At 36.0% G+C, this 16849-nt stretch overlaps 1 protein-coding gene across 8 annotated transcripts in view; it reads left to right on the top strand.

Moving 5' to 3' along the window:
- Positions 1-15251, top strand: part of OXR1 (oxidation resistance 1) — a 293610-nt gene extending 278359 nt beyond the window's left edge. For 6 of the 8 annotated variants that reach the window (XM_075141283.1, XM_075141287.1, XM_075141285.1 and 3 more), the window contains 6 exons: positions 391-471; positions 3925-4050; positions 4779-4931; positions 11745-11840; positions 12359-12432; positions 13209-15251. In XM_075141283.1, coding sequence (XP_074997384.1) covers positions 391-471; positions 3925-4050; positions 4779-4931; positions 11745-11840; positions 12359-12432; positions 13209-13344 — 666 coding nt within the window. In that variant the 3' untranslated portion in view covers positions 13345-15251. The remainder of the gene's footprint in view (positions 1-390; positions 472-3924; positions 4051-4778; positions 4932-11744; positions 11841-12358; positions 12433-13208) is intronic. The other 2 variants (XM_075141284.1, XM_075141288.1) reach the window with 1 other exon arrangement.
- The last annotated feature ends 1598 nt before the right edge of the window (positions 15252-16849 follow it).

Here is a 16849-nt window from a genome sequence, read left to right as displayed (position 1 = left end):
ATTAATCTGGGTGTAAAGAGTGTTTGAGAGGACTTTGGGCTGAAGAATTTGGTTAAGGCATGCAACTCAGATTGACTTCTAATTTAGCATCCTGATATTGGTAACTTCATGCGCTCTTGTATCAGCTCTATATTCATCCTAGAGCAGTGAGATATATCTGACTGCTAGTGCCATTAGTGTTTAATTTGAAATTTTGCTGTGTCTATTCATATGTCTAAAATCACCTACATGCACATTGTCCTTGCAGAAACAAACATCTCTTAGCACTTCTTGTTTGTTTGTTGTCATTGCACATTTTCCCTTCATTACTCTCCTCCACTTTTTTTTTCTTACCTTTTTACTTTTCTTCAACTGTCAGTGGAATTATTGTCTTCCTGTCTCCATATTCAGGTAGTGTCAGTGGCTGAGTATCACCGCAGGATCGATGCTCTAAATAGCGAAGAACTGCGCACACTCTGCAGACGTCTCCAGGTGCCCTCTTCAGTAGTTTAAACCCCATCTCCAGATACTAAAACATCTTTCTTTGTAGTGTCTTTGATCAGGGCAAGTCCCACACTCAGTGGGTTTGTCTTGTCTACAGCACTACAAGGATCCAGCAGAAAATTCCTTTGTTTTGGATGTATTTAATTGTGCAATGCTATGATGGAATCAGTAATTTTATGGTGGAATTATTACTTCCAACTTTTTCAAACAGGAATTTTCTGTCAGAATTTGAAAATTTGTTCTCAGTACTGCTTGACTTGGAGTGATGTGTTTTAACTTCCACTTTAGACTGGTGTGTTGTGTTAGATAGTAGCTTTCCTAAAAAGAATGCAAACCAGGTGAAGAATCCAAAACCTTGTTGCATGGGTGTTTAATTTTGTATAGGAATCTTTCATCAAGAATCTCACAGTACTTGGCAAGTATGAAGCTTCACAACTTCTGTGGAATAGGTACGTATTTTTACTGTTATGCAAGCAGGTAACTGAGGCAGTTCGACACGGCAAAGGTCATACACATGGAGCTGGTAATGGAACTGTCTGTTCTAAAAACAGTACTTCAAAAACAGTACTTCGGTTTGAATTTTTGATGGTTTACTCATATGGACTTAAACTGATATTTGCATTCTCTTTAGGTGTTTCTTAGTTCTTTGACAATTATAAAATTGTTAGCTACTGTGTACATCACAGATAACTTACTGATGGAAAGCATAGCTTAGAACTCCTTAGAAACATTGAGTATTTTGTTTTCCTGTAGTAACTGGCTGCTGAAACTGTAAAAAGTTTCAGTTCTTTTTTTTTTTTTACTTTGATCTTGATCTTTTTTTCACCTATTGTGTAATTACATGTAAGAAAACACTTTCTTAGCTCTTTTATTTCTGTTTATTTAATAATCAGTAATTAATTGCTTTAAAATGTTTTGTAAGTAGTACGGTTACATAAATCAATAATGAGCATGATCCCAAAAGCTGCAGTTCTGCTTCTATGGGGAAAATCAGAAATTTTGCAAAAAAAATTTTCATTCCCACTTGAAAACAAAACAATTCTTTTTCTGGCAAGTGGTTGTGGAGAATTCTTGTATTAATATCCTGGAAGTTGAAGAGCTGTTTCCAAATACCTTTCACCTGGAATGCCCAAACTCAGGGTTTAGGCTGACTTGAAAAATCTGATGTGATGGGCTGGAGCCTATAAACTCTCTGCTCTGAGACCATTTACGTGTTTGTGGTGTAGACTGCATGGCAGTTACTAACCTCAGAAGCCCCTGGAATATGAATACAGGTCAGTCTACTCTGTCAAAGTTTCATGGGAAATAAATTTGCATGTGTTCTGTCAAACAGATACCTTTGAACAGATATATGTCTTTGTCCACTTCTACAAAGCAGTGTTCCTCCTAGAAGAAAGTTGCTTTACTATAATAATAATAATTTTAAAAGGCAAAAAATCCAACAGAAACAAAACAAAAAAACAACACAACAACAACAAAAAACCCTACAACCCCCCCACACCACTTCAATCCAAATTATTCATGTTTAGCATGGTGCAATTTAATCAGAATTAAAAAAATAACAAAGGGAATGAGCTGCCTGCTGTACACTTGAACAATGCTGAACTTTTATGGAGTTGAAGTAGTATATGATGTATGAAAGGCATTTGAGGTGGAAAAGAGTTGGACTACCAAATAACGTGTTTTATGGATAGCACTCTGTAATGGCAGTCTGTAGGTCATCTTTTTGTACATGAAGCTGTATGGATAAATGTATATACTTTCTTTTTGTTATGATATGGAAATTAGTGCATAGTTTTACGTTGGAAATGCTTGTTACCTTCCATTGAAAAATGGAAGGCTTGAGCTTTTTACTTGCTTGATACTCACTTTCTTTAAGCACACCTTTTCTTGAGTTAAGAATTAATATTGTAATGAAGTTATTGTATGAATATACTTTGATACTTCAACTTTATAAGCCTATTTTTAAGTTAACAGGTGTTTGTGATAGTAACTCTTTTCATAGTTCTTGAGGGAGAGGAAAGGGATATCCTTTTTTTTGGTTCAGGTGGCTGTATTTGTTTAAATAGTCTTATCTGTACTTCAGAGTTTTCTTTGATTTGGCTTTTTTTTTTGGTTAACTAAAAAAGCTCTCTTCATAAAAGCTTGGCAAAGTTTATCATGGTGGTATGTGAAATACCATAGTTGTGTCCTGTATGTTTAGAGTATGAGGTATGTGGCAAACACTGGTTATTATTCTGGAGTTGGCAGGTGGTTTTGGCAGGTATTTTCTTGAAATTCTCAGGATTCAGGCTTTAAATAACTTGAACAGTCTGTTTGGACTTTCAGTGAAACTTGGTTCAGGCTGATAAATTATTCAGATGCACTCATTCTTGTTAAGATTTTTTATCTTTAGCAAATCTCTCAACATTTTAATAAGTCTTGCTGCAGTGGCTTAAGTTACAAATTTCCTTCACTTTGTCTTACTCCTCTGTCAGATTTCACTATCCCCACAGCAAGTTTTAACTATCCTTGCAGCAAGATTGATAGAAGGAACCTGTTTGGGTCTCAACTAGTCTAGTTCTCAACACGTGGCACTTTAGCTTGAAAGTGCCAATAAATGTGGACTGGGGTAAGAAGCTGTCGTAAACTATGATATCTGATGAGGAGTTTTGTGGCCTTCTGCCACCTCCACTAAATGGTGATCTACAACAACTCAGTAGGGCGGATGTATGCAGCAGTTATTTTAAACTACTACAGGATCTTCATGCGTAGTGCACTCTTTGCCAGACCCCAAAGCTCACTATGCAGCATAAGTATTACTGCTGCGTTCCCCTCCCCGTCCTCTCAATTCTTTCTTCTTTGATTCCCGTAAGTACGCCAGCAGATCAGTTTATGAAGCAGCAATATTCCAAGGGCTCCATTCAGATGCTTTACTCAAAATACTTGACAGCAGTCTTTCCACATGTCTACTACATATCTGAAAACTTTCACAAGTACTCTAAAAGAGTATTGATTCAGAAACTACTGAGAAGTGTCCATGTTGAATCTTCAATTCCTTTTCTGTCTGGGTTTTTTAATTACATTTAATGTAAATGCTATGTTAGTATTAAAATGGAAGCACTTTGTAAGTTGACCTCTGAAAAGCATTTGAAGTCTTTCAGCTGTGTATGAGGACTCTTTTTGGGTTGGTTTGTTTGTTTTTTTGGTTTTGGGGGTTTTTTTAGCATAAAACCATATCTTTCTTCAGAGTAGGTGTCTGTGCAATTTATTGATCATGTATAGTTGAGTACTGGCTTGCTGTTGGAAGCAGTGGAAATCTTGGTCAGATCAAATCTAATGGACTTAACTTTTGAAGGAATTGTGTAATTGTAAATTGGTAACTGCATGGTCTTAAACCTGCAGAGTTTATCTTCACTGCTAATAGAATTGTGAATAGTTATTTTCTTGTTCTTTTTGTAGATAACAACAAGAGAAGATATCAATTCAAAACAGGCAACAAATATCAAAACAGACCTGGAGCCTGAAGCATTCCGGCCAAATCTTAGCGATCCCAGTGAATTACTACAGCCAGAACAAATTGAAAAGGTATTAACTTATATATGTCACCTTTTAGTATTGAACATTAATGTATCACAAATGCGATGACCATAGTGTAAAACACACCAGGAGGAAAACATTGTGTGATATTAAATGCATAAGCACAACACAATTCATAACTAAAATGTTGCTTTTTTTTTTCTTACCGTAAGTTTCAATACACCATGACCACACTAGTCTATGTCCTTGCCCTTATTTCATTCTTCCTTGAAAACAACTTGGCTTTCACTGCACTTCTTGCTGTCCAGTCCAAAGTCATCTCATTCAATGTGTTTATTGAAGGTTTCAATCAAGGCTGATTGATTGCATTCAGAGACACAGGAACAGAAGAGTAAGCATTCAGCTTGTTACGTGTTGACTTGAGTGATCTAGTTCCCCAGTACTGAGACATAATATTGTTATGCAAGGATAACTATGTGGTTTTACTGTCTTTAGATAGATCATTTAGAGACCTTACTAAACACATGTTCTTCAGTTGGTAAATCATTCTTCTCCTGCAGGTCACTGGTAGAGGTAGGAAAAGAAACCTGTCTGAGAGACCAGGGATAGAAAATATACATGTGAAACTTTAGAGTTGGTCTAAAGTTTTAAACTAGCTTTTAAGGCCACTTGTAGTAGTTCAGAAGAACAAAATCAGCCTTCATTTATATGCAATACATTCTTAAAAATAGTAAAAAATTTATTAAATAAGAGAGTTGTCATTGTCTTGTTAACAGCTCACGAAGTCTCTTCCACCACGGACCATTGGATATCCATGGACTCTTGTATACAGTACTGCAAAGCATGGCATGAGCTTGAAGACTTTATATCGAACTATGCTGGGATTAGACACACCTGTGCTGTTGGTTATCAAGGACAGTGATGGACAGGTAGGAAAATGTTTGTGTGGAGGTAGGGGACCCATCAAGAAAAACACTTGAGGAGTATAAAGGAATAGCTGACACATCAGTCCATCATGGGAGATAAAATTATGTCAAGCTGGTTTTCTCCTTGATAGTTACGTGAAGGCTTTTAAAAAACATGTTTCACTGTCAAGCAATCCTCTGACATACTACGTTTCTAGGAAATACTTTAATGATAAAAGTTCACTGTCACAATGCATGAGTCTCATAATACCCAATTACTGAATTTACTTTTAATATTCTTTTTTTAATGCACTTAAAGCACAACAAATAGTCTCTAAAACTTTCTGATGCTGGAAGATCTTGTTGAGTTGGAATGTCATTGCCAGCTGCGGCCAATGCTTCTTGGTACATGCTGTGGCTGCAGCCAACATCTCTCTCCCATTCCAGGGCTGCGGGATCTTTACTGCATAATGAATTTTTGTTCCTTGAGTCTCTGTAGTTGTGCTGTATTCTCCTTTGACTGGGGTATGAATTCCAGAAAGTGGATCACATCACCATTTGAATAGCGAGCATCTTCTCTTGAGTATTCTAATAACAAGTGAACATTACAGGCAGCATGAGACTTTCATTCTTTCTTTCTGAAACTTGTGCTCTCTTGTGGAAGCAAGTTAGTGCTGTCATGAAGAATTGACAGAACCACTGCAAAATCTGTGGCATTTACTTCATTTATCTGTCCCACTTTGGTAACCACTGTTTTTATTTTCAGGAAGCATGGGCTCATATTGCCTCATATCATTCAGGGGGTCTAAAAACTCTAAATGAAGGCTATGTTTTCTAATTCAAGTCACAACTTGTTTTTTACTTCTGTTTCCTGTCTCAGGGATCCCTTAAAAAGAAAAATCCCTTCTAAATCTCTTGCTAGTAGAGTACTCTTTCCCAGAAGTTCTTTAAAAGGGAACTTTTCTTCATTTACTTTCTCATCTTGAAGATAAAAACTATTCAATAGACTTGAGATGTCTCAACAGACCCATCAGCCTTTTAAATGTACTTTGGTAACTTTCCTTCTCTGATTTCCTTGTTAGATTCTCAAGATTAATTTGTAAGATATCTACTTCCTAGTACCTGATTATCCAGCCCAGAAAGAAAATGTCCCTTTTCTGACGGGGCTGTCCTGCCACCAGCATGTAGTATTGTTCTGTTGCTGGAAGTATTCAGATGACTTTTCATATCTGAATATCTCAACTTGCATGTTGAGATATGTGTCATGGTTGCCCAACCAAAATGGAATTCATAGACATGTCATAATTTTTTTGTGAAACAAACCATGACAAATCTCAACTTACAGGCTCATGCCCAGGAACATGTATGAAAGCATTCATTGGACTTTTGGGACAAGTAGCCACGTGAACTTAATCTTCCATAGTGTATGCCAGATCTTACCTACGTTCCACACAAGAGTGAGTGAAATCCATGTGTATTCAGCGTGCAACATACACTACAGAAGAAAAAGTTCAGACAAGTTTTACATGCTGAGTCCTTCACCAATGTAGCGAGAGTGGTGTTTTCAGTACTTCTGTCTCTTAAGCTGTTAACGAGAAATGTCTTTGCATTTGACACCTGAAAATTGATTTTACACTATCTTTGAATTCAAAACCTATGGAAATTCTTCTCTTGATGCAAGGATCTACAATCATGAAAAATAACACAATGATAGCCTACTGTGCCCTTTGACAGTAATTAACTAGGGTCATCCATTTCTTAAAGAACCTATTGATTTTTTGAAAGTGGTTCATTTATCTTTAATATCTTGTACCTTCCTGGCAGACAGTCCTATAAAACGGCTTTCCATGACTGAACAAGAATCTGAGTACTCTTTTATAGGGGAGTGTATCCAGAAATAGTTCACTAGCAATATGCTAAGATGAATACTATTTATGCCCTTTCAGAATGTGTTCTAAGGGAGACCAGGTGTTTTCATGTTTTATGCCCCAAGATCACTGCCTGTTTTCTAAGCTATATAGTTCAGAGAAGATCCCAAATGAGATTCAGCCTTTTTGAAGAATGACAGAATTATGACCAGATCGTTTCTTGCCATTTGCTGACCATACCTCCTCACTCCTTTTTGACATTCCTTGTTCTGCCCACTTTGTAGCTTCTATGTTTATGAAGGATACTGGTTTTGTCTTATCCTCGGTTGAGGTACTTTTCCTTCAAACTAGAGTTAATTTATTTGCTGGGCTACTTCCTCTGAGACCCTGTTCTTTGTTGACCATGTTTGTGAAGACAGCCTTTATCTGATGTTGACATTAAGTTGAGTAAGGAGCAAGTGTATCTTGTAACTTTTCATAATATGGTTCATTAAAGGCTGCTAAGCCTCACCCTATTTTTCTTTTGTTTTCCAAAACTACCTCCAATCTTGATTTCTTTTTAAAATCAATTAACAATTTTACTTAAAGGGCTGTCAAAAAAAAAAGCAGCCAAACACTCAACTTTCACAAACTAAAGCTTTGTTTGTGTAAAAGTTGAACATTGTCTAGTTGAAAGTTGGAATCTGAAGCCACCTAAATAGCCTGCTGTAGTCAATTCTAGGAGATCCTCTAATAAAGGTTCCCAAGAAATCTATAGATATCTACATTACAGTTATTATGGACTGGCTGTCTATCTACTGGTATGTGCTTCTGTTAGTGAAGACACCAAGCTCTGGTATCTACTCTGACAGCCTCTTAGAAAGAAATTAACACCTAATTTTTGAACATGAGTCTGAAAACAAGTCATGTTCCAGAAGTGGAATTAATGCAGTTAGCCACCCAAAGGACTGTCTAGTTTTACAATAAGTCATTCTTCAGATTGTATTATATACACTGGAAAAGTGTGAGACATGGAGCCTAGAACTTGGGAGTTTTAGGTACCCACTCCCGACAACTAGCCACAACAATCAGATCTCATGCAGAAACCCTACAGACATCACTTCTCAAAGGACTAAAATAACTGTTCGGAAGCAAACTGCTCTTTTGCTGTAAAGCCTGATTCTTTTACTGTCGCTTGTAGCAACAACATGATCTTTCAAGACCCAGATTTGTTGATGGAAGCGTATGGAACATATATGTAGAGACGTTGTAGAATCCTGATTCTTGGAGGTACTCAAAGCTTAACTGGACAAGACTCTGAGTCAACCCAATATAGCTTCAGAATTAGTCTCCCTTTGAGTAGGGAACTGTGCAAGAGACCATCTGACGTTCTTTATAAGCTAAGTTATTCTATAATGAGAAATAAAATACTCCTGTATCTGTATATGAAGCAAGCTTCAGACTCTCTTAGGTAAAACATATAAGGTTTTCCATATGGTTAGGATGTACTAGCTTTGTGTTTTAATGGTATACAAATAACAGCCCTGAGATGATCTGAGACAAACAGTGAAATAAGTGTTGTGTAACAAGTTCATACCTGTGTAGAGGCTGAACTGAGATAGTTTGGGATTGGCCTCTGTATGTTGTTCTGACAGAAGGGTAATTCCTCTTAAGGAATGTCAATTGTTAATGAAATCTTATATTTACTTATTTTTTTTTTACTTATATTTACTTACTAAGTGTAATGTCAGCCCTGAGGGTATTGATCTGAACTAAGACATGTCTTAGTTACCCAAATGTAGCTAGCAGAGCTACTCTTCAAAGAATAACTTGAACCGTGAAAAGAAGTTAGGATCCAGACCCTCAGATAGTTTGAAGCTACATATAAATTAAGAAATAATTGGAAGAGTTCAATGGCTTCACATTGCTGTGGAGTTGCTGGCAAATATTCATGTAGTTATTTAAACATGGAGTTTTCTTTATTTCAGCAGCCCATTTTGTTCTGTTCATGAATCACTTTCTTAATTTGAATTCAATATGGATTTTTATGCTAAAAGATGCTCTATTTAAGTTCAGTTACCTGCATACAGTAAGCACAGTCGAAGGTCATAAAATGTTTGACAGAGAAAAATTACACCCAGGTTTCTGAATTCTAGCCTACTGACGCTTGAAATCACAAGAAGGAAAAAAAGTCTCACTTTGCATTTTAGAGATTACATATGCAAAGGTAACAAAAAAAGGGAAAAAAGAAGAAACAAAAAAATTTGAGTACTGGTTTCTGCAGAACTTCAGCAATAGACAGAATAGACTACAACAATTATGTCTTTCTGACTCTTTCATCTTTAATTTTTAACCTTAACAGTCACAGTTAATGGAACAGGTAGTAAATATCACGTAAAAATGAAATACTGTCTTGAAGTTCAAATTCTATTGTTGCAGAAAATATGCATGAAATAAGGGTTGGAGGTAATTGTTTTGTGACACTGAAGTAACCAAATAAAACCCTGAAAACATGTTATGTTGCTAAACAACTCAATTGATAGAAACTTGAGGGTTAGGATAATCAAATACCTAGTATCTAAGGCTTTGATATTTGGTCAGTTGTCTTTGAAGGACAATGAACCAATAATTCTTAAAGGTCTGATGGAAGACCTGATTTTATAATGAATTAAGTCATTAAAAGCCTTAGCCAAAACTAAGTAAAGCATGCCTAGAAGAATCCCTCTCCCAGCCTTTACTACAGAGACTTTTCAGCAATACCCAAAGTACCAGCTTAGAATGGTTGAGTACTATCAATCTAAAACGTCGTCATCTAGTCTGAATCACTCTGTATTTTTTTAATTTTAATTAAAACATATTTCAACTGAGCCAAGCCTGTTTTTAGAAAAAGGATTTTAGAGTTACTATTCTTTATAATAGGACAACTATTGGTTCTCTTAATTTAAATCTGAAATCAAACAGCAGTTTTAACTATCTTGTCTATAATGTAACTTTTGAGTTCTTCACAAATTGTGGGGGGAGAGAACACTTTGCATGTCTTTGTAGCACTAGGCTAAATGAGTGTGATTATGTTTAAGCCAGCTGATTTTCCACAAATGTTGAGTAACAATGTTCAGATAGACTTAATTCCTAATTTCATTTTCCTCTTCCCCTCTGCACTCCCCCCCCCCCCGCCCCGTATTGTTGATCTAATAAGCACTTTCTCATCTATCATACCAGAATTGTGGTGGACTTCTCTGATCTTTTTTTTAAACTATTGTTGCTCTTTTTGACTATATGATCATTAATGTTCTGAGCACGATTTACTGCAAATCTTGTGTTGGATGTTACATTTGGTCGACTCTCACTTGAACTTTCTCTGACCCACGAGGCCATCTAACTAGTAATGGGCTAAAAAAAGAAAATGTAAAAAGCTGTAGGTCTTAATAACACTGGGGACTCATTTCAAGCCTACCTTAAGAAAAACACACACCGGGGGGGAAAAAAAAGGCAAACTAAAAAAGCTTTCTGGAAAGTAACAGGAAAACAAACATTTCTTCTTCTTTAAAGAATTCCTTCATTTTGGTCTGATTTGGTCTGATTTCCCCAGAAAGAAACTACCACTTATGTTTTGCTTTCTCTCTTAAGCCTGTTCTTGTCACTTAGGCTGTGGGATAAAGAGAAGTGTCTTGCCGGTGTTTGATCCTATATGTTAAATGAAATAAATGTCTGTGCAAAAAAAGGATTGGGCTAGTTCTCCTGTGAGCTTGTATTAAAAAAGAGGTGCAGAAACTTGCACCTCAGTTCGTGGAATTAAGACTTTTAGACTGAATTTGCTGTTTAACAATGCATCTGAAACTGATACAGGTCTTTGAAAAGTGAGCATCTTTAGCTGACTGTGATAGTTTATTTCATCACTTTGTCAAGTAAGTTTAAAAATTCCTCCAGAGAATCAGATTTTAGAGTGTAAATACTGGCCACATGTATGCTAAAAGGTAATTCTCTTCATTTAAGTAAAGGAACAGTTTTACACATGAGTAAAGTATCTTGTCAGTGTACTGATATTTTGTTCTTAAAAAAATACATGATATAAATAAATGAAGTAGTAATAATAATATAAGGAATCTTCTGTAGGTGTTATGACTGAAAGGAAGTTCAGTATGTAAGTCCTACCTCACTTTTGCTCTGTAACAAACTTCGTTTTGTGGGGTTTTTTTCTCATACAGATAAATGAGAGTGTGCTAGAGGAGTGCTTTGGTACTTACATCTACTCTGCTCTTGCAGATGTTGAAACAAGCTTCCTATTAGCAACAGAAATACTGATTTTGGGAGGGTTGTACTTCATGGGATAAAATTGATTTTTGTATAATGATGCAGAGTGTTTTTTTCTAGTTATTCTAGTTCCTGAGAAATTGATACTACTTTAATCAGGTTTAAAAATCCAATAATCAGTCCTTAGACCTTTCTAACCACTGTTGTAATGTTCTTATTACTGAATATTATAAATTTTTATAATTTATAATTTTTTTTTTACTACCTAGCAAAGGATTAGTTAAAATCTGTTTCTGTTGTAAGACAGGGTAACCAGTGGTTACCTGTTACTTGGATTGTACATGAAAAATAACAACTCATTTACAGCTAGGAACTAGGCTGAAATTAGCCTACTTGAAGTGGAAGAGGAGGTACATATGAAGGAGCAGAACCTTTTGATCTGAAATTTTAAAAATATGTACATTGTTTCTGATTATCCCTTTGATTTTTATTTTTTTTACTAAGTTCACTTTTTATTGAGAAAGGGTCCTCTTACCTTTCTTTATTGTACCACAAAGCACCATATCGTATCTCAATCAATGAGCTTGGAACTGTGATACCATGTAAGGCTTATCGTGTAGTGAATTCCAAATCTGGCAACGTTTACAACCTGACTTGTTTATCAGTAACTATCATTAGAGATTCTCAGATGCTGTGTAGTTTCTCTTAAGTATTTTCTCTTGCATATTTTTGCTTACAGGTTTTTGGTGCACTAGCATCTGAACCATTTAAAGTGAGTGATGGCTTTTATGGGACTGGAGAGACCTTTATGTTCACTTTTTCTCCAGATTTTGAGGCAAGTAGTAATAACTTGGTATGCTTTTGCTTTTTTCCCCATATGCATTATCTTAAGATACTTACTGAATAACTCGTAACAGTAAATAATCTGAAGAATCCTAGGAGTTGGCCCAAAAAATGTCATCATACTAGTTTTTCCACAGAATCCCTAAGTGCACAGTAAATTGGTAGTGTTTGCATAGTGAAAAACGTATTCAACCTGACTCTCTTGTACTGAAGACTTTTCTATTATTCTAAATTCTGCCATATTTTCTTGCTATTAGTGTAGAAGTTTCAGTGCTCAAACACGACCTATTTTGGAATGGTCTTATTTTAAATAGTATAAAACATAAGAGAATTTTTGTTTGCATGTATCTTTTCCCTGAATTTTCTGTGTAAACTTGGTAGCTTCATAAAATTGGCCTCTAGCCACCTGTAGTCTGTCTTTACTGGTGTTTGGTTTCCCTTCCACCCAAACAAAAAGTTCAGATATTTTAACTTGCTAGTCTGTTGTGTTTGTTTGGTTTTTTTCATTAGGTTTTCAAATGGACAGGAGACAACATGTTCTTCATTAAAGGAGACATGGACTCCCTTGCTTTTGGTGGGGGAGGGTAAGTTACAATTTCTTTTTGCCATTAGAGTCTGTTAAAAGTTTGTCTGCACACCTTTGAAAAGAAAATTTGGAATTGACTTCAGTTTGATAGCTCAGGACTCAACAGATACCAGCCAAGAAAGATTTAGTATGTCAGATGTTTAGCTTCCTATGTTCAGGAAACTTAAACAGGAGGTTTGTGTTCGGCATAGTGTGGCATCAAATTTCGGCCCTGCAAGGTTATGATGCCTCCTTGCATGCTCTACTTGCATGTGTGTCTTGGTATATTCAGAACAGACACAAGATAGGGTGATTCTGAAGGTATGTAAATGCGAAAATTATGTGTAACTAGAAGAGGCTTGAATTGAAACTGTATCCATCCCAAACATGCCAGTGTCTTCAGAAATTTTATGTTGTCTAACCCCTTTTCCCCCCCCCCCCCATGCAAGTGCATAAGCTTCTAGGATGTTTTCCGTATTCATTATCAGCATTCTCCTCAAATATAAGAGTACTGTAATGCCTTTTTCTTAATACAGATGGAAGGGGCTCAAAACTGAGGAATTCTGGTTAGCTTTTTATTTCAGAATATCTGAAAGAGGAATATTCCCAAATTAACGATAAATAGTAAAAAAATAAGTCTTTGCAGCTTCAAATTTATCAACAGCTATGAGGTACTTGTGTTGAAAAAGAATTCTACAATTCCTTCTCGTTTCTGAATTCTGAATGAAAAATACGTTCATAAGTTTAATGCTTACTCCCTCAGTCTTTTGCTTTAATATATTGTCTGTCTTGCAGAGGAGAGTTTGCTCTTTGGCTCGATGGTGATCTCTACCATGGAAGAAGTCATTCATGTAAAACATTTGGGAATCATACACTTTCTAAGCGAGAAGACTTCATTATTCAAGACATAGAAATTTGGGCTTTTGAATGAGTATTTAATTATTTCTACAGGGTGTTGTCCCAAACCTGACAAGAATCAGTGCAGCTCAAAAATCCCTAGGAGCAATATAATGTACCATTTTACCTTTTTGATTTTTTTTTTATGTTTTCAGCCGTGGCCATCTAGTTATTATTTTGAAATAGCTCTCATGCTATTTGAAATCTCTCTCATGCTCTCACATCTGTAATATACTGCCCTACTTTTTCTAAGCTGTAGACACTTTTACAAAATATAGACCATGTGGACTAAAAACTAGCATTAGTTACTTTGAGCCTTGCAGCCTACAAAATTTTCTTACCCTTATTACAGTTGCCTCCCAGGTTTCCCACACACACCTTTCTGCAATCCTGCTAGGGGGCTGCTTCATTGAATATAGGTTCTTATTTTTGTATTCAAATTATGTCTATGAATGAAGTTGCCCTCTGTGAACCTATATAAGAAAGCTGCGTGTGGGTATTTGGCAGCAGTACTGCAGGGATTGGTCCGGACCAACGATGGGTTAATTCATGTGGTGCCACGAATAGATGAGAAACCTAGCATTCCTTCTTAACACATACCAGTACACATATGGTGAAGTTAGAAGATATCCAAAGTCAACAGTGCCACTTGTCTTGTTTATTGTTCATGTTTAGAAAAAAGTCAGTTAATACGTGTTCTAGCTGCATGCTGATTGTATTAGAGTGTTTTGCACGTGCTGTTAATGATCTGCAGGTTTGGGACAAATACTGACAATATTGAGCTACGTGGCAAGGACTTATAAAATAGCAAGGGAATGTAAGAATATGATAGTTCCACCAAATTAAAAGGCTAAAGCAAGCAAAACTCGGTGAACAATTTGTAGCTATAGTAGGGCATTAAAAGTACAGAAACAGATGCATCTTTCTTCAACATAAAGTGTCAGATATATACTGTTATACTGTTGTAGCCGTGTAGCACATCAACTCCAAGAATATAGCTTATTCCTGTCCAAAGAAAAAAAATAGTTGTGATGTTTTTGAGTGGGTCTATGTTGTAAATTTACAGTTAGCACCAGCTCTGATTAAAATGAGATAATGTACTATAGGTAGACAATATTGTAATTCAGTAGACTCGTGGAATATGCAAACTTACTGTCATGTGACCTCAAAAAAAAAAAATGACAGGCTAGAATACAGTTCCAGTAGCTCTTGTCCACTTTTGTAGGAAAATTGATAAGCCATTGTGGCAATAACAGCTCAACAAAACTGTTTGTTTCAAAGCTTTTATTCTATGTTCTGCAAAAACAAAACAACAACAAAAAAAAAACAAAACAAAACAAAAAAATTGCTGTTAAGTGTGACAGTGACTGACTTTGTGCTGAAATTTCAGCTATTTCAGATGAACATTGTATATTATCTTGTAAATTAATGTTTAAAGTAGTTTTGTTATTATAGAAAAGTGTTGATTGACGGGTTGCTTATAGCACTTTAAATTATTCTAGAAATGGAATAAAAGCCAAATGGGTTGGCTTAAGTAGATGTAGTTGTATATTATTTCAAAATATTTACATCTCTGGAAAGTTTTAAAAACTTATTTGAAGACAGCTTACTGCTATGGTAATGAGAAAGGGCAGATGTTTCATCTATAATATGCTAATGCTCAATATGAATAGAAATACAGGACTTTGTTTCCTGTCTCTATGTATAGCTCTTTATCCTTATTAGAACTTAGTGCAATGTGTAGACTAAATGTTTACAAAATAAGGAACTGTAAATAAATTGAAATGGCTTTTCTCCCCTTTGGTCTTCCACAGCGGTATTATTGTCTTTGTGGAGTTAAGACTGATTATTACAACAACAAAAAAATCCTGTCATGGATTTTAAGTACTATAAGGTCACAGTGATGTATAGCAAATAAATCTAAATATACGTAAAAATAAACTTGAGTTGGAGTTTATTTTAAAGTTTTAGCTTACTTAGAAGCACAAATGCAGATTATTGCTGTTCATTTCATAACTTTACTGAATTTATAGGATGCATTTGCTCATCCTTTTTGGGATTTTTGGTTTTTGAAAGCCCAGTGGGAAGCGGTGAGAGTGAAATACACTGTCTGCAGCCATTTTCAAAGTGGAAAAAAAAGTCTCAGATTATCCTTGCTGAAAAAAACCATTAATTCAAGTGCTTAGCCTCTGTCCTAAGCTCATATTGCAGATAAAGCCTATTTTAGATTTTAAATGCTACTGTGAAGAATTTTACAAAGAGTTATACTTTGAAGAATTATATAATAGCACAGAAGATCTTCAGTAGCAGGCACTGTCTTGATGTACCTCCTGCCTTCAACTCAATATGAATTTTCTGCAGTATAATTCCTTTCCATCTTTTCTGGCAAGGTTTGCTTCTATGATTGTAAAGAGTTGAGGTTTGACATATGCTGAAGGATTTATGAGCTACATTTTGAACGAGTTCAGTGCCAGAAGACTCTGTCTCAGCATACAGTACTTGGATATTGACTTACTATTCATTGACTTACTTGATGTTTTGCTCGGATACCTAGGATTCTTACAATGTCATCTTTCAGCTCTAAATCCTATTTATGTTAATGTATGGCTTGTGCTTGCATCTTCCTGCTCACCTATATATACTACATTAGATTTTTTTCTTTTTGTATGGGAGTTAGCATGTCTGCATAAAATCCAGTCTTTGAAGAGGAGTAAAAACATTTACTACTCACTCAATTTCAAATTAAAAAAAAGAATAATCTTGATTTGGATACTCCTCAGTATTCCTCATTCAGGAGTTGAATCTTAAATCTCACTTTTATGTTCTTCCTTTGTAAATGAACACATGTCATCAGGGTGTTTTACTATTGTCACAGCAACAGGGAACTCAGTTAAGGGAACAAACCTCTACTCTTTCTCCCCCTAAGAGTACATGCTGCTGCAGTATGAAATAGAGCTACACTGTGGTACTGGAGCAGAGAGAGAGAGTCCAGCTGAGTGAATGGTGTACACTTCGTGTGCGATGTACAAACCAAAGTGGTCTTGCTGGCTGTCCCACTGCAGTATCACCAATGTTAGGTCTGTGTAAGCTCTGCTTTCTGCTGTCCTGCTTATCAGGCAAGCTTTGTAATCCTTGTTGAATTTCTGTTGTAGTAGATACGCTGCTAGTAGTACGCATGCTGTTGAATACTAAACTACTTTCAGTGTACCCTGTGGTGGCAAGAGTGACTTTAGCTGGTATGTTGGTGTGGTGCAATGTCTACCACATTAACAGGTGAAGTAGCTGTGTCAACAGGGCTTGTTAATATTTGTTCTGTGATTAGTGATGATTGAACATCAGCACCAATGTTATACTTTCCACTACAGCTAATTTTATTTCAGTAGCGTTCCCTTGTTTTAAAAATGAGCTGTCATACTGAACCCTGGCTGCACAGAAACCTTTTAAAGAAGGAATTACTGCCATGGAGGAGGGGTCTGATTTCCAGCGGGTGGGATACCCATCCAGTGAACCATCCACTCGCTTCAAGCCACTGCAGCAAC

This window comes from Calonectris borealis, chromosome 2 (assembly GCF_964195595.1).
Source record: "Calonectris borealis chromosome 2, bCalBor7.hap1.2, whole genome shotgun sequence".
In the NCBI taxonomy this organism is placed as follows: domain Eukaryota; kingdom Metazoa; phylum Chordata; class Aves; order Procellariiformes; family Procellariidae; genus Calonectris; species Calonectris borealis.
The sequence above is the reverse complement of the archived record's forward strand: the minus strand, read 5'-3'. Positions and strand labels throughout refer to the sequence as shown.